A 25,657-nucleotide genomic window follows, 5' to 3' on the forward strand; every position below is an offset into this window, starting at 1 on the left:
ATCATGGCGGGGAGCATTCTGGCACGCAGGCAGACGTGTTGGAGAAGGACTGATACATGTTGACATGCAGTCAACAGGAAGTAGGCTGACTGTCTCACTGAGTGAAGCTTGAGCAGAAGAGACCTCAAAGACTGCCCCCCAGTGACATACTTCCTCCAACAAGGCCACACCTCCTAAGAGTACCACTCCCTTTGGGTGTCATTTTCTTTCAAACCATCACATTGAGTGTGTGTGCATTCTGTGAGCATGTGCTTGCTGTGGCACACAATGAGGTTGCGGCTAGCTTGTGATACCTGCGATTTCATCTCCAAGGAAAAAAATCAAAAATAAGTGGTAAAATACCTGTCAGGTAATACAAGGGCCTGGATTCAATCTTTAGCACTATAGAATGAATGAATGAATGAATGAATGATGAAATAGAAAGCTCACATGCAGATAGATAGTAACATTTATTGGCCCATGGTTTGCCATCCAGTGGCGGGGCATTGCTTTACGGTTAATCCTTTAGCCCAAGTTGACTGGGCCATTACTCCTTCCTGCTGATGCTGTGGGGTTACCAGCCAATGTTCTCTGTGCCCTTGTTTTGCTGTTTGTCTGCCTGAGGACTGCCATGAGTTATAGATGGTTTGAGAGTCACATTTACATAGGTTTCTCCTCCTGCATAGAGATGGCCAGCCTTGACCAGACAACACAACTCTGTTTGGGGCCATTGGTCACAGAGGAGACTTCTGGGTAAAACCTAAGTAACAGCTAGAATACAAATCTGTCTGATAACAGCCCAGTGTTTTGATTAAATCAAAGGATGACAAAAAGAAGTTTATTCTGGCCCTCTTATCCATAGGAATGGGGCGTGGCTGCCGGACCACACCAGAATAGAAAAGCCACACTGTGATCTTATAGGGCACAGATACCTTTTGACTGGTGACCCCTCAGAAGGAACTCGAGCCAAGATCTTATCAGTGATGGAGATAGAAACACCTCAGGATTTTTTTCCAGTATTGTTTTTCACTGTTTTGTTCACAGTCTTTGGAATCCTGAGGCATTTCCTCAGGGCCCCGAGTGGCCGCTTTGGGTCAGCTTCCTCTTGAGCAGAGGGCTTCGTTACAACATCCATATGTTTCCCAGCTCACTCACTCCCTGACCTCGCTTCTTTTTTTTTTTTCTGGAATCTCTTGGCTTTTTCATGTTTCCACCCACTAATCCCCAAAGAGTCTCTTAAGTGTTCGCAGCGTATCGCCCAATCATTTTTCAAAAGCTAACTTGATAGAAATTGCTTAAGCTTGATAGAAATCACATAAACATTCTAACTTAACCCCATATCCCAAGACAGCTAGACATGGCAGTATGGAAAAGGTGGAGATTTTAAACTTTCTCAAGTTGGCAAGGACATTCCCCTTCTGCCCGCACTTGGCATTGTCAACAAGGGTCCATTCACTGGAAGGGTCGTCGGTCTCTGAAAAGGCAACGTCAATACTTGTCCGCAGCTGTCTTTCCTTTGAACCCATCTACGTGTCTTTGAAGCAGTGGTCATGGTCTCCAGCTTTGATTCCAGCTCTGTGGACTTGAGCCAGTTTCCCTGATTTCATTAAATTTTTGGAAAGCACTGAAAGTATGGTATCATTTTATTGCAGCCTTCACATCAATCATAATTTGGGGCGGTCCTGGTGAAAGATGAGGAATTCAGATTGGGAGGCTGGGGAAAGCGGGTCCCGGGGCAAAGGAATAGAATGCAGTGTTTACTTCGCATGAGTTCAGCCACCTCGACCTTGTGGATTCTTAGCTAGCTCTATTCTAAAGCAGCTACAGTCCTGCGACCCAAGTCTAGTTACTGGGGGGGGGGGTGGAGTTGAGGGGACACACAATTTTAATGAGGCTTCTCTCTCCCTCCCTGCCTCTTCGTCCTTCTCTCTCTTCTCTCCTTATCCTTCTCCCTCTTTCTCTCTTCCTCTCGTTCTTCCCCTCTCTCCCCGCCTGTGTCTTTTCTCCTTCCTCTCTGTCTTCTCCCACTGTCTCCCCCTACCCCTGTCCCTCTTTCCCTCACTGCTGGCTCAGTAGGCCCAGGGACTTTTGTGTGCTGGTTGTTCATGGCAAAAGCTAAACATAGAATCCACTTAATAGATTGTCACTCACTCTGCTTCCTCCGCTCCCCAGCTGTGAACCAAGTCTGCCGTTGCTGGTTCCCTGCTCCAGTGCTCTGCCCTGTTTTTGCTACTTTCATCTTTGGAAGCCAAACCCCAGTGCTTCCCGCGTTCCTTCTCTCAACAGCACCCAGGGTTGCTTTCACCGGCAACCTCTGTCCTTGTTCCTACTTACAAAGTCGTTTTCCTATCAAAATGTCTCTAGCGGCCCCCTTCTCTCATTGTTAGTGAAGGCACTTACGTACATGCTGTTCGGAGAGCCAGATACAAGGGACAGTATTATAAGTACAAAGTCACTTCCAGGTTATTCAGAGTTTCAAGCAGCAGATCCCTCTGCAGGGTCCTGTGGATGCACTGAACGTGACATAGGACTTGCTTTTCCTAGTCAGGCCAACAGTCACCATAGCAATTCCCAAAACAGCAACCAGACACTGCCACTTTCATGTCAATACGAAGAGCCCGGTTCTGGACTGTTGCTTTGTGATGGGGTCACTCTCTCGGGATCCAGATGAATGAGAGATCACCAGGTTTACTCCACTGGGCCCTAGTGAAAGTGGCATGTGGCTATTGGGATTAAGAGAGAACACCCTCCAAAAGTTAGGGGCTTTGCAACCCGAACAATGAGATTCCATATAGAGCTGTACCTTGGATCTAGTTATGTTTATGACCAAAATCCTGCCAAATAGGTTATACGTGAAAAACACTGTGACAGACTCCTGTGTCCCACAATGCTCTTCTGCCATTCCGAATTCACGCCTCTGACTTTTGCTTTGGTTCGATGTGTGTTCTGTTGATGCAGCATCAGTGGACACCTGCACTGCCCTTGGCCATGGTGTCTTTAAGGAAAGTGATAGACTAACCATATTCCTCCCAAGCTCTTCTGTCTCTTAACACAGAGACTGAGAAACATGTCCTGTGCAGGGTCAACAGCACCCTGACGGAGTGGGCTTAGACCCGTACGGCCTGCATTCTAACAGTTCAGCTCCACTGTGAGAGCATCAACACAGCCACACAGCCACACAACCACACACAACCTCGACTGTCTCTGTAATAATAAACCTGTATTTGTAAAGACGGGCAGCTAGCCAGATTTCATATGGGGCCTTATTTTACTGACTGAAAAAGAGAGATTCCTGTGATGCTGTGTTTTGGTAATAGCCATGCAAAGATGCTTCCGAATCCCCACATCCCTGCAGCCCCAGCATCTCCGGGTACCAGTGGGCATGAGCTGAAAGGGCCTAAAAATGCTCTTTCCTAAATCAGAGAGCCAGCCGTGTTCCTCTGCCGATTGGAATCATCATCGACTCCAGGGCAGAGAGGCAAAGCCATGACGTCCCCAGCCTGTTGCAGTTTATTCAGAGAATTCTACAAACTCTTCTTTGTCGCTTTCGCTAAGGTCTACAATGGTTCAGGGAGGAAACTGATGCTTGCCGCACTGGTAGCATCTGATTTGCTATAGGTGTCCAAAAGATTGCCTGGTCGTGAGTAAAAGGGCCCGTGGTGGGCTGGAGGAGGCAGAGAAAGGAAAAGTGATGTGTTCGTTGAGACTGTATGCCAGTTCGTTGCCATCCCGAGCTATGACAGGAAGAGTGTCCAGGGAACCTTCCCTGCTATAAAGTGTCTTTACGTTGCTGATCTGTGCCTTCTGTATAAGAGGAAACCTCCAGCTTTGCCAGCCTGGTTTGTGTAGGAAAACAGCTAATGGACTGTTGGTGTCCGTCTGGGTCAGATGCCGGAGAATGACTCAGATGCCTGAGCTGTGTTTATTTGAGGATGTGCCGTGGTGGGAAGCTGTCACTCATCAGGGTCATGGAGAGAGCAGCAGAAGCAGGCATATTGATCTTGATAGTTCTTCTGGCAGTGGCGAAGCAATGGAAGAGCTAACCTGTTAAGAAAGAAAGAAAGAAAGAAAGAAAGAAAGAAAGAAAGAAAGAAAGAAAGAAAGAAAGAAAGAAAGAAAGAAAGAAGAACAAACAAAGTTAGAGGAAATTCATTTTGTTTAAGAAATGCAGAAAATTGCTGGGTAGCGATTTGGCACACACCTTTAATCCCAGCACTCAGGAGGCAGAGGTAGGTGGATCTGTGTGAGTTCAAGGCCAGCCTGGTCTACAAAGAGAGTTCCAGGACAGTTAGGGCACAAGAAACCCTGTCTCAAAAAACCAAAACAGAAAAAAAGAAAGAAGGAAGGAAAGAAGAAAGAAAGAGAGAGAGATGCAGAAAATTACAGACATTGATGAATGTTTTTATCAATAATATGTATATTAACTATTATTCAATTTATAACCCAAATAGAAAATGTGTGTAACCTTATTGCCTGAACATCCTACAATTAGTTTTTAGGGAGTTTTGTTTTGTTTTGAGACAGAGTCTTACTGTGTAACCCTGCCTGGCCTGGATCTCGCTATATAGATCAGGCTGGCCTTGAACTCATAAAGATCCACTTGTCTCGGCTTTCTGAGTGCTGGGATTAAAGGTGCATGCTATTAAATGTGGCCTAAGTGTTATTTTCTCAAAGCATACATACTATACTAAACTACATTTTAAATACAGATGCTCTCGTGCCCTGTTCTAAGTATTACAAACATTTTATGTGAAAAAAAATTTGCTTTTCCTGTGTTTGTTTTATATATTAGTTGGGTGTTGCCTTGTGAATCTTATTAATGTAATTTTGTTCTTGGGATCCTTATCTTAGAATCGAATTCCCCAGGATATCATGTTTCTTATAGCATTGCTCTCTAATTGGTGGGTGGAATTGTAGTTAACTTGAAAGGCTCTGTGAGCTTATAAAATTTACACACACATTTGTAAGACAATATTATCTCACTTAATAAGAAATAACACTCTTCAGGGTACATTGCCTGCTGGGAAGATGGAGTTGCAGGATTAAATTGAGTCTGTCCTTGAAATAATGGGAAAGCTGGAAGAAGTTATGAAAAATAATACTTAAGACACTGGGTGTCAGCTGGGATAGACCCTGATCCCCAAGAAATAGGAAGCCAGCAAGGAGGGCCCCAAAGCTGATGGTCCTGGTTGTTGTCTAGAAAAAGGTTCCAGTCTAGTGTCTAAGGAGAGGAATCCCAGAGAACAGAAGCTCAGCTTGTCCCCTCATTGAGGACATAGAGAGGATGTCCCTTCAAGAGAATCAAGGCAGCTAGCGTCTGCATGATGGAGTATCTGAGAGGAAAATGTGCATATCTCAGAGGGCCTTCCTGCATCACTCAAGACAGTTTAATCAGTGCACGTATGGAAAAACTACCTAAAGCCGAGGGAGGGGCCGCCCGGAAGAATTGAAGGAATCACGTGTGGCTGCTACAAAGGCAGGAAGAGGACAGAATTGTCAGAATAGTAAAACGTCTTGCCTTAGTGGTGAGGATAAAGTGAATCCCAGACTAAACATAACTCCAGTTCTCTCTAACAGAGATTAAAGGCAAAACCCAGAAAGGTCAACCTGTGCGGGAGCAACTAAAATAACTGTCCCACAAAGAATATAAGAATATATATATCTGGGCCAGTGAGGTGACGCCAACAGTAAAGTAGACTGCAGACCAGCCGCACAGTCTGAACTTAGCCTTTGGGACCCACATGGTAGAAGGAGAGAACCAAGTCCCCAGTTTGTCCTCTGGCTGCCATACACATGCATACATACGTACATGCATACATATATGCATGCATACATACACATACATGTGATTTAAGTTTTCAGTAAACAAACATAAAAACAATGAATAGACAACAAAATAAAACCTGTGGCATTCAATCCAAAATTACAAAGTCTAAAAAGAAATAGGAACATGTCATATGCTGAAGAAAGCCAACTGAAATTAACCCATTAGTTTTATAAATGTTGTAACTTGTAGAAAAAGACATTGAAAACAACAATCAGAACACTGACTGCTCTTGCAGGGGATCAGGTTCGATTCCTAGCACCCTGTGGTGGCCCACAACTTTTTGTGGCTGTAGTTCCAGGGGATCTGATGCTCTCTTCCAGATTCCACAGGCACCAGGCACATACGTGATGCACAAGCTTACACTGAAGCAGAACACTGGTAGATATAAACCTTTTTTACGTTACACAAATGTGGACTCTCTCAGCAGATCTTGCCATATTGCGCCGTAATTTTTAACCATGTTTGCCATGGGTAACCAAAAACTTGGGGAAAGAAACTGCAAGCGAGGAAAGACCACTGAGAGTTAAATCAACCAGTGCGGTGGGGAAACCTGAATGCCAATGAGAAAGTAGCCAGAGCTGTGGAACACCAGCGAAGAGAGTCTGAGAGAGATGGCTCAGTGCGGAGGGACTGACCACACAAGTGTGAGTGTCTGAGTTCAAATCCCAAAAACTCATCTAAATCTGGACCCAGAACTTCTGTTTTCTTGGTGCTCTGTCAGTGAGATGGAGCGTGGGCCATCTCCAGAAGCCTGTGGGCCAGCTGTCCTGTCTTACACAGTGTCCTGTGCACAGGGTCCTGACTTACGCAGTGCTGAACAGCAGTATCTCAAAGGGGTGGAAGGTGAGGACCAATACCCGAGGTTGTCCACTGGCATGCATACGTGCTCTGTTACATACATACCCCCATACACACACACACACACACACACACACACCATCCAGGTACACAAATCAGACACACAATACAAATGTGTTTAATTTAAAGTAGCAGTTTTAATCTTGTACTTGTAGGACAAAATAAAATTCTCAGTAAAATGAAGGGCAGGAGAGCCATGGGGGGGAAATAGGCAAATCCACAAGCAGAGTCAGAAATTCTTAATCCCCTCTCAGAACAAAATAGACTAAAGCCAATGAAGGCTAGAGTATTCTACAAAAGGCGCTTGACCTAATTGGCATCTCGAGGACGCTCCACCCAGCAGCAGCAGCAGCAGCAGAGCGCAACTTCCTTGCAAATGTGCGTAGAACATGTGCCAAGATTGGCTACGTTCTGAGCCACAGAACTGGTCTCAATAAATTATAAAGGATTCAGATCACACCAAGTTTGTTCAGTAACCACAATGGAATTAAATGAGAAGTCAAGACTGAAAGGTATCTGGGCAATCTCCAAGTGTGTGGAAACCAAGCAGGCTCTATTGATAGCATGTACTCGCCAGTCATCTGCCCCGTAAGGACGTGTACTCTGGAACAAAAGGGAATTCTCAATGCAGAGATCATTTTTTGAAGTGTTTGTCTGATTTCTCATTGATAGCGCTTTTGTTTATTTGGTTCTGGTTTTGTAGATAGGGTTTCTCTGTGAGGAGCAGGCTCTGTAGCCTAGACCTGCCAGACCCACCTGCCTGTGTGTGCTGGGATTAAAGATGTGTAGTGCTTACCAACCTTTAGTTTTATTTTTATGTATATGGGGGTTTTGCCTGCATGGATCTCTTGTGTCACTTCCGTGCCTGGTGCCTGTGGCGGCAAGAAGAAGGTGTAGGATCCCCTGGAACTGGAGTTACATGTAGCTATTGGACACTGTGTCATATTGGTGACCAAACCCTGTTTTTCTGAAAGAGCCATGGGTGCTTTTAACCACTGAGCCATCTCTGCCCTCCCTTGTAGTATTTTTAAGCAGCTTAGGGAACAAAGGGCTTGTTTCCACTTATACTTCCATGTCACAGCGAATCATTGAGAGAAGGCAAGGGCAAACGCAGAGACCATGGAGGGCCACTGCTTACTAACTCCCTCCCTCTGCTTTGCTCAGCTCTTTCTCACACATCCCTGGCCAACCTACCTAGGAATGGTGCCTCCTAAAGAGGGTGGACTCTCCTGCATCAATAGTCAATTAGAATGCCTCACATGTGCGGCCACAGGCTAACCAGATGTGGACGATTCTTCAGTTGAAGCTTCCTCCTCCTGGGTGACTCTTCGTTTGTGTGAAGTTGACAGCCAAGATGAGCTGTCATAAGTCCATCCCTTGTTATCGTCTCACACACACACACACACACACAAATCACTTTTAAACCATAATTTTTCCTCTCTTGTTTAATGCTTGGAAATATTACAATATAAAACATAGTGGGGCTTTAAATGTCCACAGTCCTTTAAAAATTCAAACACTTTAAGAGTTTGATGTAGCTTTAAAATATCCAAAAATCTCTTTAACTGAGAGTCCATGTAAAATGAACGACAAATTAAACACATTTTTACTCCAAACAAGGAAAACCAGGGAATCAAAATAATCAGTTATGCAAAACCAAAATCCAATCGTGTAGTTCCAAACGTGTAACTCTGTCTGCCGTGTGGGATTCACTCACGGTCTCAGGACTCCCCAGGCCCTGGGCAGCTCTGCTGTTCTGGCTTTGCTGTCTGGAGCTTACACAGTCTGTCTTCTAAGTCGGGCCAGCTCCTGGCATCTCCAAAAGGCGACAGCCTCCCCTGCAATGGGGGCTACACCTCCACCATGTCCAGGGACTCCAACCCTGGTGCCAAGCTTCAGTTTTTCTCCGTGACCCCTTCAACCCTGGGTTTTTTCATTAAAACATTCACTAGTAGTGGTAGTTAATAAATGCAAATCAGAATAACAGTGGATTCCCCTATATAACCATGAGACTGATTTTTTTATTATTATTATTTTGGTTTTTTGATAACAAGGCTTTTCTGTGTAGTTCTGGCTATCCTGGAACTTGATCTCACAGAGATCCACCTGACTCTTGCCTCCTGAGTGCTGGGATTAAAGGCGTACATCGCCACAAACCCAGCGAGAATGTCTAAAATTTAAAAAGGTTCATCACATCAAATGCTAGTGAGGATGTGGCAACTGGAACTCCAGACTCTGCTGGTAGGAATTTATAGTAGTATAAACAACCTGGAAGACAGTTGGTAGGTTCTTTTTTTTTTTTTAAAGATTAAGCGTGTAGACAAAGGGTGGGGTGTCACTCCGAGGTATTGCTATTGCCTGACCTTATGAGACTCTTAAGTTCAATCCCCAATATTGAAAAAAGGCAAAGCAAAATAAAACTTAAATATACCTACTATATGACCACACCATTTCACTCATAATATTTACTTGAAAAAACGAATAAGGTAGATGCCCATGCAAAGACCTGTGTATGAATAGTCAAAGCAACTGTTCGTTGTGCCTGCTGGGACTCAGACCTGCGGTCTTGTCTGCTAAGCAAGTGCTCCACCACTGCACTGAGTCCTCCACAACAGTTTGTCTATACAGCAGTACACCCTGGCTTTATATTCGGATATATGCGATTGATTACAGATCAAGTTTGCCAATAAACTCTTTTGATAATGCAGTTGGGTTTGCAAAAATTACAGGAAGCACTCAGGAGGCTAAGGAGGGAGAATTAGGTTCAAGGTCAGCTTAGGCTACACTTAATGCATAACCCTGCTTCAAAATAAAAAAAAACATTGTTAGAGGGACAATCTAGTAAGCCTAACATTCAAATAATTAAAATTTCGAATGGGCAGTTGAAACCAAACAGGAAGAGGTAAAATTGTGAAGAAATAATCCTCCCCAGAATTGAAAGAGTTTCTAATCAAAGGGGTGACTAAGATGAATTCATAGACTCACACCACCGTACCTTATCACTAAGGACAAAAGAACACTGCTCAGAGAGAATGCTAAAACTCATACAGGAGAATGAACAATCATTTGAATCACGGTCACATGGGCCTTCTCAGCAGTGACGAGGAGGCTAGACTACAGGAGAGCATTGTCCCCACACTCTGAATGAAATTCTTAGCGACATCTCTATGTCCAGCCAAGCTATCTCTCAGTGTGCTAATCATGAATGCAAGCCTCATGGCCTTCAGGGTGCTGCTAGAGGAGCACTGGGGTCACCTAGGGTCACCATGGGTGTGTCCAGTACAATATGGGTCAAGGAAATGGAAACCCAGACAGCAGAAAGGCTCCATTGATTGTGGACCAGGAAGCGCCCGCTGTGGGGTTTGTTTTCATAACCCTCCGGGATAATGATGCCAGAAGGATGGCATCAGAGAAAATTAATCTTTTTTTTTTTTTGAATGCATTAAGAGATGAGTTAGAGGACTGGAACGATGACTCGGTGAGCCCTGAATTTAGCTAAACAGCAGGTTAATGTTTAACATTAAAGCAAAGCAAGCGCTTCATCCAAGAGCCGAGGAAGCAGAGATAAGAGGAACTGAGCTCTGGCCAGCCAGGCCAGCCAGGTCATTGTGCTGCAGGTGTGGTGAGAGACCCCATCTCCCAAAACAGGGGGGAGAGAGCGTGAGGAAGAAACCTGAAGGGGGCATCTCTGCAGGCTCATAGGATACACACAGAGCTCAGTGTTCGGGCAAACAGACCGTAGTCCTTTCAGAAACCATGATGGAAAGATGGCCTTGCTGTACATAATCCTAACCCAGCCTGACCTAATGTAGTTCTGTAGTTAGGGACCCAAGGAGACAGATGTGGGGATGTTGAGCTCTCAGTCCTCCATATCTACATCAGAAAGCCAGTGGGTAAAGCCTGAGTCTGCAAGGCCAAATTAACAGAGGAAGAAGAAGGTGTCTTAGCATTTCTATTGTTGTGAAGAGACACCTTGACCATGGCAACTTTTATAAAGGAGAAGCATTTTATTGCAACTGGTTTACAATTTCTGGGATTTAGTCCATTATGACAGTGTTGGGAAGCAGGGCAGTGTGAAGGCAGACATGGTGCAGGAGGAGCCAAGAGTTCTACATCTGGATCAGCGGGAAGAGAGAGTGAGCCCCTGGGCCTGGCTTGAGCTTCTGCAAACTCAAAGCCCACCCCCACTGACACACTTCCTCCAATAAGGCTACACCTACTCCAACAAGACCCCCTGTCCTCATACTTTCATGTAATGCCACACCCTTCAAGCCTATGCGAGGCATTTTTATGCCCACATACCATAGAAAGGAACAGCCAAGAGTTAATGGTGTCTTCCTCGTGGGAGCAGCAGTGCTGTTGGGGTAGGCAGCTTGTCGTTTTTTATAAGCCTTCTGGGATGTTGTAACCTCTTAAGCCAAATGCATGATTCATTTTGACAAAAATTAAATTAGAAAGAACAAGGATTGACAGTCTTGTTCCCTTACTATTTCTTCTCTTCTCCTTGCTTAATGCTAAGGATTGAACCCTGGTCCTCGTGCATAAGGAAGAGCGGTGCCATTCAGCTACACTCCTAGCCCCTCTCCTTGTTTTTAATACTTGTATCTGTGAGCAAAAAAGGGAGTCACCATTTGTGGCTGAGTTAAATAGAGTTGGTCTTCAAGTTTCCCTATCTTCCACCTCTGGCATCCACCCAGAGAAAGATGGTCCCATAATGATGTCCCCAGCAGTATTCTTCGTGGATATCAAGGAAGCCAGTTGAAGTCGGGAGGAATGGGACAGACAGTATCATGGTTAAAGGCTCTCGCCACCAAGCCTGATAACCCAAGTTTGATGCCCAAAACCCATGTAGTAGGAGAGAATTGATTGCAAGTTGTTCTCTGTCTTCTACATGTGTGCTATGGCATACTACATACATGCATGCATATGTGTGTAATGTGTGTGTGTATTCATGGATGCTGTTGTTTATTCCACAGATAATAATAAAACAGCCAAGTGAGTAGTCTGTGCCGGTCGCCTGCCTGGAGTCTTTTCTTACTTTATCTCCATAGTGTAGACATTGTCGCACTGTGTTTGCTTATGACTGACGAAAGCTCAGTGAGCTAACTGCCCAAGAGCCATGCCTCTCTGTGAAGCAGAAGCCCTTCCCACCAGTCCTGACCTGGTTCCCATAGCTACTGCCCCTTCAGATAGACTGCTGACCCATCTAGAGACAAGGTCCTCACAGATCCTTCTCATTGGTACCAGGAGTGCGACACAACTGCACTGAGCATTGCTGCAGCTCTCTCTGCATCTGTAGAGGGATGGAGGAAAGACAGTCATCCTCCAACTACTGCAGGGCTGACATGGGGAAAACGACAAAGACCTCTATAGAAACGATCTCTTGTGTTTCTCTGGGGGAATAGACCTAACAGAGCATTAGCGTGAAGATGGACCAGCTAGTCAATGCGCTGCCTTAGAACTCTCTTCCTTGAATTTTGCTAACCCTCTAGAGCAGTGGTCCTCAACCTTCCTAGTGCTTCTACCCTTTAATACAGTTCCTGTTGCAGTGAACCACCCCCAACCATAAAATTATTTTGTTGCTACGTCATAACTGTAATTTTGCTACTGTTACGAATCGTAATATAAACATCTGATATGCAGAATATCGGCTATGGCACCCCCCACCCCAACAGGGTCATGACCCACAGGTTGAGAACCACTGCTCTAGAATTAGCCAATCGACATTCCAGCTAGAACTATAATTCCTTCAGCTTCCCAAAGATTTTGGGTGCATGTGTGATTAGGAGGGGGAAGTCAAACCCGGGCCCTCGAGTATATTAGGTCAGCACTTTGCTGCTAAGTCACACCCCGGCCCAGAAGATTTTAACTGACTGTGTAGGTAATTCTTCAGTGAGGCCGTGCAAGTAAGAACTCTTCACCGATTCCTCAAATCGGTGTGAATAATCCACACCTGGTCTTAGAAGAGTGGCGGGAAGATCTGGGTACTTATTCTATTCGTACCACTTTAAACATGCTCGTATTTTACAGTCGGAAGGTATTGTGACTCCCTGCAGTGCCTTGTTCCAAAAGACGATCTTTGCAAAGCTTCTGGTCCAACTATAAGCCAACACCATTCTTTTTGTGTTTGGGGAGGGCGTTGTTCTGTTTGGGGTTGGGGGTGTTTTTTTTATTTATTTATTTATTTTTAGCCAGGGTTTCTCTATGTAGTCCTGTCTTTCCTAGAGCTCACAGAGCCAGCCTCGAACTCACAGAGATCCACCTGCCTCTGTCTTTTGAGTGCCGGGATTAAAAATGTGTTTCACCATGACTGGCTGCTAACACCAGTCTTAAGCAGACATTAACTTCATGTATATATTTTGTCTGCATGTGTGACTATGCCCAGTGCTCATGGAGGCCAGAAGAGAGTATCAGATGCCCTGGAACTAGAGGTCTAGACAGATGTGAGTCACCAGGCTTAACGGCAAGTACCACTGAGCCATCCTGCCGGCGCTATTGTACATTTATAAACACTGTTGACAGAAAGTGAGGTTTCTCATAGTCAGAAAAGATTTGGGAGATTATAGCTATAGTTAAAATCAGGGTTGCCGGGTGGTAGTGGTGCACACCTTTAATCCTAGCACTCAGGAGGCAGAGGCAGGTGGATCTCTGTGAATATGAATTCGAGGCCAGCCTAGACTACAAAAGCTAGTTCCAGGACACGCTCCAAAGCTACAGAGAAACCCTGTCTCGGAAAAGAAAAAAAAAATCAGGGTCCTGAAGACAAAAGGCTTTTTTCAGTCTTTGCACAAGAACCCATTAAAGTGACATGGCAGGAACGTTGATTTAGCGGCTCCTTGGCTATTTTAAGCAGGAGCACAGAGTTCGCACAGAGCCCCACTGACCCCAGGCCTGCGGCCAGCGGTCAATTCCCAGGGCTCTCCTTTTTTCTCTCTCTCTCTTTCTTCTGTAGTCTGGTCTGGGAGCCACACTCTGCACTTGGTGCGAGTGTTCACAGTCTTGGTAACATAACTATACGTTGTGCTTCCTCAGCAGGAAGAGTGGACACGGCTGTTTATCCACAGGTCTGAGAATCTCTCACTCTGCAGGTCCTGTGGTTTCTGGTCTGCTGTCCCTTGTCCCAAATAAGCGGTCTCAATTCTCAGAAGTGATTGCTGCATCCTTGGAAAGGAATGTGGGACTCTTGGCATGGTACCCATGTCTCTCCCACTTCAACGAAATAAGCTGAAAAATGGAAGAAAGACAGCTCTCACTTCCTGTCGCTTAATAGCTTGGCTAGGTTTTTATCCCAGGATTATGACAGAATTAGAATGACCAGAAGACATGTGGCCACCCATATCTCTGGCTCTAGGAACCATAGGCTCCCATTCTACCTTGAGGGTCTTGGTCCTCCACCATCTGAGAGTGCATGGGGAATAAGCCACACCCCTTATAGAAACAGTCTTTAACAAGCAGGAGGTGATGGGAGATTCTCCTTATTTACCTTAGACACTGTGGCTGGTAACTTTATCACATGGTCCCAAATACACTTCCTTTATAGGGTCCTCTTAAATCTTGTCCCCTCAAGTGACTCTGAGCTTTGCCAGCTGTTAGTAAGGAGAGTGGCAGTCTTGGGAACAACTGCCATCGCGTCTCCAGGGGTACCTCCCTGCAAGGGATGCCTTTGACCCAGAGATGGAGCAGTAACAGTGTGGCCAGCATGATCAAGCCTAGTCAGCCTGGTGTCGTCCGTCTCCAAGTCTGGAGTCCACAGATGATAGAGGCACCTTGGAATACTTTCTTTCTACAAGGACCACAGAGCGCCCATTGCAATGCGCCTTATAGGAAGTTATTGAATCCTTGGCACATCGTTACTCCGACACCTGCAGGCGTACATGTATGAATGGCTTGTGCTGGCTCTCCCAGCACAAACAGCAAGCATAGCTTCCCTCCCACAGCCTCCTGTCGGTAGAGAAGCACAGTAGTAACCAGGGAAACGTCAGCTCCATGCTAGGAACCTGCCTCTTAAGCAGGTAAGATGAACAATACAGCAGGGCCCCAGTCACTACATCAGGTGACCGAGCTTACCCTCAGTTTACCATCTGAGAGCCAGAATGGGATGGCCCACTGGTGTGTGAAACATTGAACCCCAATTTCGCTAAGACGTCTGTCACCATGAGACACTTGCGTTACAGTCCTGTGTAGGTGGCAACAGTGTCCTGGACCAGCTAGCACCACACTGTTGCTCCTTCTCCTTGCTCTGCCTCCGTCTCCCCATTGCCACACTCCAGGGCCAGCAGGGCAGGGAGTGATCAGTGAGGGCTGGGAGAGGGTGGCATTATTGGCTCCCCACCTGGGCAGCAGCAGATCAAGGAGAGATAGCATTTGAGGTGTTAAACCCTTCTGAGCTGAAGGGGAAACAGAGGAACTGTAGGCACCACGTAAAACTTGCTTTTCCAAGTCACGGTATGTGTCTGTGTCCCCTGGAGTCTTGTGGTCCCAGGTGCCCACCCAGTAGGTCTATGGCTTTGAATTTCCACCCGGCTCCTAGGGCTCTGGCTGAGAAGAGTTTCTAAATGGGGAGTCTGGAGTGAGAGAGGGGAGCAGGGGGTGGGAACTCCATTCTAGCTTCTGTAGCTCTCTGCAAAGAGCCGATGAGGGATGGGAAGAGGCAGGCAGGTGAGTGCTAACCCATCACTGCATTGTCTAATGGAGAGTGTCTGGGGACCGGGACAGGCAAGATGGCCTCTGAAGAGCCAGGAACCAGATGTTGCCACTGCCTGTGATGTCGCTGGAAGACGTGTGCCTGTTATATATAACGGGAATTCCCGAACCCTCTGATTGGCAGCACAGATCGTGGGAGCAGTGTGTGAATGGGGTACCTGCCTTCTCTCTTAGTACGCCAGGGCCTTTCGCAGCAAGGGACAAAATGACAGCGCTGAAGGTCTCAGCTCAGCAAAGCAGGAAAGAACCACATCCTGCCCCTAGCGAGCCATCCCCTAGAGCACTTACCTTTGTAGCTTGCTATCCTCTCACCTCGCTAGGCCTGGTGGCCCTTGGCCTGTAACCTGAGGACTTGGGAGATAAGTCACAGGAAGATCAGGAGTTCAAGGTCCGCCTGGGCTACCTGAGACCCTATTTGGAAAAAAAAAAAAGGCCCCACCAACCCCCACCCCCAAACAAACAAAAAAGACTATAAAGTGAGGAGAAAGCAGGATCTACTTCAGAAGGTGCTGGAAGCTGGATGAAGCTGGTTGTCCTCAGTGTAAAATACAAGTGCCGCTCCAAGGGGATGACACAGAAACATGGAACATGACCAGCCACGTCCAAAGGTTGTGTGGCGCGTATTACCTGTGCAACCTTGGACATGTAGTTTCCCCTCTCTAGATCTCACTGCCCGTGTCATGGAAATAATAAAAATGCCTCTTGCAAAGGTGACTGAAAGAATAGAATAGGGAACACACTCAGCTGTGTGCCCAGGGCAAAGCGTCACACGGGAGTCCCTGTTGGAAAGGAAGCCAGTTCACCAGGTGTCTAGAGGGTGAGGTTTGTACTGCACCCACAGGCTTTTGCTTTGACAAAAATCCTTGATGGTTGGTGAGGAGGCATTGATCTCAAGTTCTGTATGCAAATTTGACTTAGAAAAAGAAGCTTTGAGACTCAATGGTGGTTGCTCCATCCTCTGGGACCACACGGAAGGGTAAATGGGCTACATTTTGGAGGAGGTGTCCTGTGCTTTCTGTATTTGGTTTCCTTGCAGAGTGAAGGCAGGGGCCAAGCTGACAGGCCTGCCTGTGTCCACAACCTGATGTTCTGCGGGGCTGTCATGAACTGTGCAGTTGGTGTATGTCTTCAAGTGAACAGGCCGTGATTAATCACTTTGTGGACTTGGCTCATGAGCGATGATGCTCTGTTTTCTCTTCCAGATGAGCACGATGCCAGGACTGCCCACCCGGCCCTGCTTTTACGATATAGACCTTGACACAGAATCCGAGCAGGTGAAAGGCTTGTTCTGATGGAACGACACGCCCACAGGACCCGAGCCAGGTGGGTTGCTGTGACTTGGGTCCTGCTGTCAACACACACGCTTTCCTGTGTTGTGCTTCTCATGTTTATTAGAAGCGTGATCAAATAAGTAACTTTTTTCCCTAGGTCACCACAAGTTCGTACCTAAAAGCTGCCTGTGACTTGGGTCCCCTCTCAAAAGTAGACATGTCCCCAGTGTACCTGGGCTTGAGTCTAGTAGAAGTTAGATCGTGCCATCTCTGGTTATGAGCTTGATTGAAGTACTTCTTGTCCTAAGAATGGCCAGTGTCTACTGTCATTTAAGACTAACTTCCTCCCTTACTACCGCACATCTTGGTACAGAGTTCCAGCTGGGTTAAGGAAATCTTGGGTTTATTTCTCAGGGATGCCATTCCAAAGTACCACGGACAGCGTGGGTTAGAATAGAGCTGTGAACTGCTGTCCTACAGGCTGGAAGTTCAGGGTCAGGGTGTCAACTGAGCAGGTGTCCTGCTCCCTCTGAGGGATGCCATGGCATCTTCCTCACCATGTCATTGTGTCTCTACCACCTCTGCCTCTTCGGTTTTTCTGTACCTTCTCTTTCGGTGCTTCTGGCCTTCTGGGTTCTCTCTTCCTCCCAATCACATACCGCCCCCCTTTTTTTCTTCTTTTTTAGTTTATATGTGCATGTGTTGGTGGTGGTGATTTGGGGTTATTTTTGGTTTTTTGAGATGAGAATTCACTAAATAGCCCGGGCTGGTTTGGTCATGACCCTCCTGCCTCTCCCTCCCAAGTGCTAGGCTAGTACTTTGTCCTCTTTTCCTAAGGACCCCAGGCAATTAGAGTCAGGCTCAGATTAAAAACATTATCTTAACTTGATTATTCTGCCAAAAACCCTGCTTCCAAATGCAGTCACGGGGTCACTGTCACAGGTGTCCAGGGGCAGGACTCCTACATACCTTTGGGAGAACACAATTCAACTCTTGACTATGGTTGGGATCTTCTCCCTCTGGAAAGCCACATGCAATGGATAACAGGTCTTCCTTGAGACACAGGATATTAGAAACCTTTCTGGACTCTGACCCTTCAGTTTCAGAGAGTAGAGCTTTTTTGGCCTCTCAGGGCTGGGGGATATGGGCCTTATGCCTGTCCATCCCTCAGTGTTGAAAAAAATACCTTCTGGCTTCTGGCTTGGCTGCCCCTCTAAAGAAAATGATCATACTTCCAACATTCCTGCCCAGAACTCCCAGGCAGAAGTAGTAAAGGTTTTGGGGTCTCCCTTTACATCCATATATCAATGTGTCCTCACCATATTCCCAGGGTTCCCCAAACTTTCCTCCACTCTTCCTTAGCCTAGAACCCATCCTTCTTGGCATCACACCATGATCTGGGCCTTTGGGTGGACTCGTTTGACCCAAATATCCTTCAACACCTCTGAGTTAGGACCCTAAGCTGGATGCAGAATTCCCATCTCTTTGGAGTTCAGCGCTAATATCTAACTGTTTTATGGGTTTGGGGTCGCTGATGTCTGGGGGTGAACTCGTGCTTGTGGAAATGAAAGGACAACCTCAGGAGTCCTGCTCGGGAGCTAGCCAGAGTGTTGCTGTTGTTGTTCGTTTCAGATAGGCTCTCCCACCGACCGGAAGCCTGCCAAGTAAACTAGCCTGGGCGGCCAGAGAGTCCCAAGAATCCTCCTGCCTCTACCTCTTCAATCCTGGAATTAAAAACACATACCCCTATACCTGGAAGTTCCTGTGTGTAGGCTTTGAGGATCAATCTCAGGCCCTCATGTTTGCAAAGCCCCCTTTGGTGTTTTGAGAGGTGCCTCATTTGGTTTTGATTTTGGTTTTCTTTCCTATAATTTTTTTTAATTGAATGATTATGACCTGGGCTCTGGTGAGAAAAGTAAGGAGTCTCTTAAATGGACTCATACTGAGCTGAGGTGTGGGATAGCTGGCTCCATGCTATGGGTGGTACTTGGGTGCCTGTGTGTGTTTGTTGCTGAGAAGTGGGAAATGTCAACCGTGGCCGCATGTTTTATCTTCTTCATCCTGGACAAAGAACATCCCCCTCCCCTTCCAGGATGACATCAGATGAATGGTTTAACAAAGGAACCCATGGGCTTGACCTTTGGCAACAGTGCTATTTCGGTCTTCTGTTGTGTTGTGCTCTGTGTTGGAGTTCCCAGGCAGGCTTTGGGAAAATAACGAACAGTATTGTTCCTTTTAAACCAAAAGTTGAAGCTCGTCCTAGTGTCTTTCATGTCGAGAACCCTATGTGGTACATATATGTCATTTGAGTCTCTCATCTCTGATGTATAATATTTTTTCCTGACTTTTGGTCAGTTTTCACTTGTTTTCAAAGCAGATCATATGAGCCCAATGCCATAATAATAATAATAAATTAAGACTGAGGTAATGCCAGGAATGTGCTGCCCTTTTCTATACCAATGCATACACCTAAATAAATTTCTTGTGGCTTAGCCTAGCTATTCCCTGGAAAGCCCCTCCTTCAGATTTTATCTGAGGATGAGGTAATCCGGGAATGGTGGCTCTAGATGTTAACCCCAACATTTTGGAAGTAGGGGCAGAAGGATCAGGATTTCAAGGTCATCTTGACTACACAGTGAGTCCCAAGTAACCCTGGGCTGAACAAGAGCCTATCAGAAACTAACGTGTAAGGAGATGGAGGACTGGCTCGCTATTTAAGAGCACTGCTGCTCTTGCAGAGGACCCATGTTTGTTTCCCAGCACCTGCACTGGAGGAGCTCACAACCACTTGTAACTCTAGCTCCAGGGAGAGCTGCTGCTCTCTCTGTGGACAAACTGGGATGGATGGACAGACGGGGACACACACACACACACACACACACACACACATGCGCACATGCGCTGAATTTTAAAATGGAGCAGGGGTGTGTGGTAATGACCTTCTAACATGCCAGATACTCTGCTCAGCACCTCGCAATGGCGGTCCCCACATCTACAGCAGGTGTTGTCCTAGTATAAACTACAGAGGCTTCAGGAAGATCGGTCCTCTGCACGTGGTCACAGAGAGGAAGTGTCTGAGGGCAGTGTGCATCCCCACTGCACAGGGCTTCTGTCGTCGTAGCTAGTGTGTGGCGTCTAGCTAGTGTGTGGCGTTTTGCCACACCAGTCAACGAGCACAGAGAGGTCCAGCCAGTGAAGTATGATGTTACAGGGCTGTGACAGCACAGACCCAGGGAGGTCAACACACTGCACAGCTCATGGCTACAGAAGCCAAGATCCAAGCCAGATAAGCCAGCTCACAGTGTGACCCAGCCCTGACACTCCATTCCCTACATCTACTTAGGCCCATTCCAGAAGATGGTATCTGCTGGTGAGTAAATGTGGGTTATTTTTAAAATAACCAAAGATAAGTGCTTGGGTATTCAACTCCGAGCTCAAAGTTTATTGAAAGTGGGTGTAATGGGACCACAGCGATGGGACCGTCTCTTACCTCACCCTCTACTTGAATGGCATTGCTTCTCTTTTATCCAAGGCTGCTGTTTTGTGAAATGGCTTAATACCATTCTAGGCTCGCTGGGCAGTAGTTCAAACCCCATCTTTTGACCCTGCTGGAACAATTGAAAACAGATCTGGTGTCCTCAGATAAAAGCTTTCTACAAATAACCACTCCCTCTCCGTGGCTCCTGTGTCCTGCTTCTGTAAATATTGTCCCTGCTTCCCGCGCCTCTCCGCTGTGGCAGTCCAGGGTCACTTCTCTCCATACCCAGGGGTCTGTAGCTGTTGAGGATGCATGGGGGAAAAATTAAAAGAGTTTCATCTTGGACAAGGCCCCAGCATCGAGAATATTGTCGGCACACTTTATTGCCACGGGTCGTTCTAGACTTTCAGCGGCAGGGCAGCAGAGTCACTGTCCTTCAAGGAATACAGAGGTGACTTGCACCTGTGCCCCACCAGGGACGAAGATGAGCTAATGACTACCTTCCTTCCGCCCCTTTCTCGCCTTTCCTGCCTCCCTCATTTTCCACCCAGGAAACATCGTGAGACTGGACGTGAACGTGAGATTCCAAGAGTCACCAGGGCTTGAGCCCAGCCCCCTTTGTCGCAAGACTTCCCCGGAGTTCTCTTGCTATTGTTAACCTGAGGCATGACTCATTCTTCTGGATGTCACTAAATAGAAATCTTTCTAATGTTTCTAATAAGTTTTGGCCTCGTGAAATCCACTCTGTGTTTCAGTTGTCTGCTTCACCGGGTTTGTGTTGCAGGGGATGGGGTGGTGTGCTTCTCTCTCGTCTACCGGCTTCTCGTCCTCAGCCTTCATAGTATTTCTAAACCTACAAATGCCCCACCAATAAAGTCTAGCAGACTTCCTGGAAGACCCAGGTACCCTCCCTCCAGTCCGCTGAGCACTGTTTAGTACGCACTGGGGTCCACTCTGGTTCCGCTGTAAACACCAGTGTTTTGCCAGAAGTTTCTTTTCTAGAGTTGCCCAAGCTCGTTTCTTCCCTAATAGACGGCAGAAAATGCCCGAGATGCTTACTGATCAGACTACTCTTGTGTCAGCTGGCCGCATGCATGCCTTTCGGTGGGTAGACCTGTTCAACCCCAACTACCGCATCAAAGGGGACCCTAGAGGAGGACCTCAGCCCTATGATTTGAATTTGGGAATTTTATCTTTTGCTCCACCACTGCAGTGAGCACACACTTTTTTTTTTACTTTTTTTTTATTTATTTGTTTATTTATTAAAGATTTCTGTCTCTTCCCCACCACCGCCTTCCCTTTCCCTCCCCCTCCCCAAATCAAATCCCCCACCCACATCAGCCCAAAGAGCAATCAGGGTTCCCTGCCCTGTGGGAAGTCCAAAGGCCACCCACCACCAACCAGGTCTAGTAAGGTGAGCATCCACGAAACTGCCTAAGCTCCCACGAAACCAATAGGTACAGTAGGATCAAAAACCCATTGCCATTGTTCTTGAGGTCTCAGTAGTCCTCATTGTCCACTATGTTCAGCTAGACCGGTTTTAACCCGCGCTTTTTCAGACCCAGGCCAGTTGGCCTTGGTGAGTTCCCGATAGAACATCCCCCTTGTCTCAGTGTATGGGTGCACCCCTCGCGGTCCTGAGTTCCTTGCTTGTGCTCTCTCTCCTTCTGCTTCTGATTTGGACCTTGAGATTTCAGTCCGGAGCACACACTTTTTCTTTCCCCCTCTTGCAGGCAGGTATCCAAGATAATAGCAGCCTTGGCTATTTCCTCCTTCCTGGCATCTAATAACTGTGAAGAGTCTTCCTTATCTAGCTTAGGCACCAACTGTGACCTTCTTAATTCCCCCCAAAGGGAACTTGGGGGCACAACACACTTACTGAAATAGACTATTTCACCTATGAATTTTGGACTGGGGATGTGGATCAATGGTAGAACATTTGCCTAGCATGAGCAAGACCCCAAGATCAATCTTCAGCATCAGGAGGCGGGATGTTTTTCATATATTCATCTTCTAAACTATGTTCCCCAGTGGATCACCTTCCAAAGTTGTTCCTCCATTCAGAATAAATAATAATTCATTTTTTACATCTTCACCTTAGCTGTTGCCCCCACCCTCGTTCCCATTTATAATTAGACTTTGCGTGTTTTTGCCAACCCTTCAGCTTTCCTTACACGTGGGAGGGACCATGTCAGATGTTCGCGGTGCATGCCTGTAATCCAAATCCTGGGGAGGCAGGCAGGCTGCAAGTTCAGGCTTGGGCTACACATTGGTCACATGTCTCACAAAAAGAAAAAAAAAATGTGGAACAGAGACTCTTCTCTGTACACAAAGCCATAGGACACAAAGTCAGCGGCTAGCCAACCAGTGTCCATTTCTCACCTCAGCAACCAGGAAATTCTTACCACACCGAGGGCATCTATCTCCAGCCCACAGAGGCCCCCCTCCTCTGCCCAGCAGTGCCTCCCCTCCCCTGGACCCCCTGTCTCCCCAGTGAGGCTGCTGTGTCTCTGAGGAAAGAGCCAGTGGCTTTAGCAGACAGCCCTCCTCGCATGCCGTGTTTTCTTTCCATTCATGTTTGTTATGCTTGCTGTGTTTCTGGTTTCTGTTTACTCCCCTGACTTGGACTCTGATGTTGGGGGGTATTTGAAGTTTTGTCCTCCTCTCCATCACTGTCTTCTGTCTTTACACCGCCCAGACATCTCCCCTGTCTCCAGACTGCTCAGTTATCTGTGGGAGGCAAAACTACCCGATTTCAGCAGAATGAACTCCTTTGGCCCACAAATAAATCCCTCCGTGTATAAACTCAGATGAAAGGCTACATACTGGCATTTACATTTTTCCTGGAGTGGGACCATGTTTTCTTCTGGGACTTAGATGTTTTGCTTAGTTATTGTTTTTCAAATATAGTCTCATCACGTTCTTTCTCTGAAAGACTGCAAAGAGCTGGGCATGGGGTTCATGTCTGTAACCCCACCGTTTGAGAGGTGGAGGCCAGAAGATTGGAAGGTAGGCCTAGACTACATACTAACTTCGAGGCCAGCCTGGGTTAGAGAAAACCCTATCAAAAATAAATAAATACATTTTTTAAATGTTAGAGAATTCAAGATCTCCCAAAAATCATAACAGTTATTTTTTGAGAGAAGGCAACGAATCCTCAAATGTCCTGGGTCTATTGCTCATCTAAAGACTGTAGCAGCCCCAGGATGCCACATATTATGCAGATCCAAAATCTGCAAGTTGTGGAAATTCTGGACTCTCTTGGGAAGTTCAGGGGTTACTGTGTAGTACGGCACTGACTCATAGTTATGGGGCGCTATGTCTGATTCTCCCTGTGCATATGTGAGGGGTTCATGTTTATTAGGGGCACACTTATGTGAAAATATACGTGTGCATATGTGTGGGGTCCATGTTTATTAGGGGCACACTTATGTGCAAATATACGTGTGCATATGTGTGGGGTCCATGTTTATTAGGGGCACACTTATGTGCAAATATACATGCAATGCATGGGGGCTAGAAGACAACTTTGGATCTCACGCTCCAGGTGCTGGACCCGTTTTGACGGTCTCCTGCTGAGCCGGAGCACACTAAGAGTGGCTGGTCAGAGAGCTCCGGGATGCGCCTGTCTCTGCCCTGATTCTCATTTCTCACACGGGAAACATCCCACCCAAGCATCCCAGCCTTGGCTCCTGAATGGAGTCATTTCTCTACTCTTGGGTTTTCTTTCAGACTATGACATAAGTAAGTTTAGCATCAGAGGAAGAGGCGATTTGGCTCTGAGACACTTCTCTCTGTTTTTCAGGCTCTTCAAACAAAAGAGGAGAAAAAAAGTCTCCTTGCCTTTTTGCTGCAGTTGGAGAAGAAAGCAAGTTTTGAAACCTGCTTGTTACGCAATGCTGGAGAAAGCGTGAGAGCGGCCAAGGACTGCTTCCTCCTGCGAGATGGACTGTTCCCGGCCAAGCCATGCTCAGGGGAAGGACCTGCGCCTCGACTGGAAGAAGCAAAGTTACTCTCGGTGCCTATAGAGTTCACACCGTGTCTGCTGCTTATACTTGGGAGTGTTTATTTTACGGGGACTGGGGGATTACCAGAGTGTGGACTAGAAGCTAATGTTTTCCTCTGTGGAGTTTCCTCTTTTGTCTTTTCTATTCTCCTTCCCCCCCCTTCCCCGTGATGGGATGGGATGCCAGGCCTCGGCTTGCACAGCTTCTACTGCTAAGCTGTATCTTTATTTTTGTCTTTGAACTGAAAATAAAAATGTTTCTAGAAAACCACCCAACCAGTGTTCAATGCCGAGTAAAACCGTTCTCTCGGATGTCACTGTCCATGGGACTCTGGTGGGATTGTCACCTGGCAGATTTGTGGAGGAAATTGCAAGTGCGGTCGGCACCTTGTAAACGATGAGGAAACTGTCACAGGGAGAGAAATGTCTGGGCAGCTAAGCTCTTTGACCGTGGAAGGTCGGCAGGCCTCTTGGAACAAGGTACACTGTCTGCACGACTTTCAAGTCTCAGGGCAGTCACTTACCTAATACAAGCTTATAAAGTTTCTTCCACCATGAATGAATGGCAATGGCCATTCAACTTTCTGGGCCCACGGGGCAGGAGAGTGCCTCTTAAAGGTCAGGTGATTGGCAAATATTTTCCCTTTGGTCCAACTGAATGCAAAGTAGAGAATGTTCTATGGCCTGTTCCCTACTTTTTGACCCTTCCTTGTCCCTTTTCTTCCCCCTTGCAATAATATAAAATTATGTAAAACTTAAAACAAAACCGAGGATTCAGAAACAAACAAGAAGTAATTGTCCCCTAAGCAGTATAAGTAAACTTGTCACCATAAATATCCTAAACAACCCGGGGCACATCCTGCAGGATGCTTGCTTCCTGTGTGCCCTTAGGATGCCCACTCCAGTGACCCTGCTCGGCCCATAAAGTGCCTTTATGCACAGTTTAGCTTGTTCCAAAACATTGTTTGAAAGCTAAAAAGCCCACTTAGAGTGCCTTTTCCAAGTGCAATTTAGCTTAGTGATTCTAAGGTGCCCTTCCTGGTCTCTGCTCTTTCTTGGGGAGTCCACCTCTCTGCATTTGCACTTTCCCTGTGTCCTCGGTCCTTAAACCTATGCGATGCTAAGTTCTCCACTGGATGCACTCAGGAACAGTAGCTCATTGTGAGCTGAGAGTTAAGGAGTCGCAGGCAGCCACAGGCTCCCTCACTGTATGCCTGCCATGCCTGCCCCACTATATGGACTGTGTTCTCTTAAACCATAAGCCAGAATAAATCCTTTCATCCTTAGGTTCCTTTGTCAGGAATTTAGTCACAAGGGTAAGAGGTTAGTGATCTAATCTCCAATGTGGGAAAACAGTTTGGAGTCTCGTTCAAGAGCTAAGCAAAATGTCTGTGACTCACGAATTTTTTAAAAGCAGGTTAGTGTCCACAGGCATGGGACATCACAGAAGGATCAAGATGATCTAAACTGTGCCTGTTCCTGAAGGGTCAGATCCCCACCCCTTGTCACCTGTTTGTGGGGTACCATGACAGACA

At 46.6% G+C, this 25,657-nt stretch overlaps 1 protein-coding gene across 1 annotated transcript in view; it reads left to right on the forward strand.

The window, feature by feature from the left end:
* Mthfd1l (methylenetetrahydrofolate dehydrogenase (NADP+ dependent) 1 like) overlaps positions 1-24,393 on the forward strand; it is a 177,062-nt gene extending 152,669 nt beyond the window's left edge. The window contains exons 27-28 of the mRNA XM_050135766.1: positions 16,570-16,690; positions 23,922-24,393. Of these exons, the coding sequence (XP_049991723.1) occupies positions 16,570-16,659 (90 nt within the window). The 3' untranslated portion in view covers positions 16,660-16,690; positions 23,922-24,393. The remainder of the gene's footprint in view (positions 1-16,569; positions 16,691-23,921) is intronic.
* Positions 24,394-25,657: the final 1,264 nt, after the last annotated feature.

This window comes from Alexandromys fortis, unplaced genomic scaffold, assembly GCF_014885135.2.
Source record: "Alexandromys fortis isolate MF-2015 unplaced genomic scaffold, M_Fortis_MF-2015_v1.1 scaffold_23, whole genome shotgun sequence".
In the NCBI taxonomy this organism is placed as follows: Eukaryota; Metazoa; Chordata; class Mammalia; order Rodentia; family Cricetidae; genus Alexandromys; species Alexandromys fortis.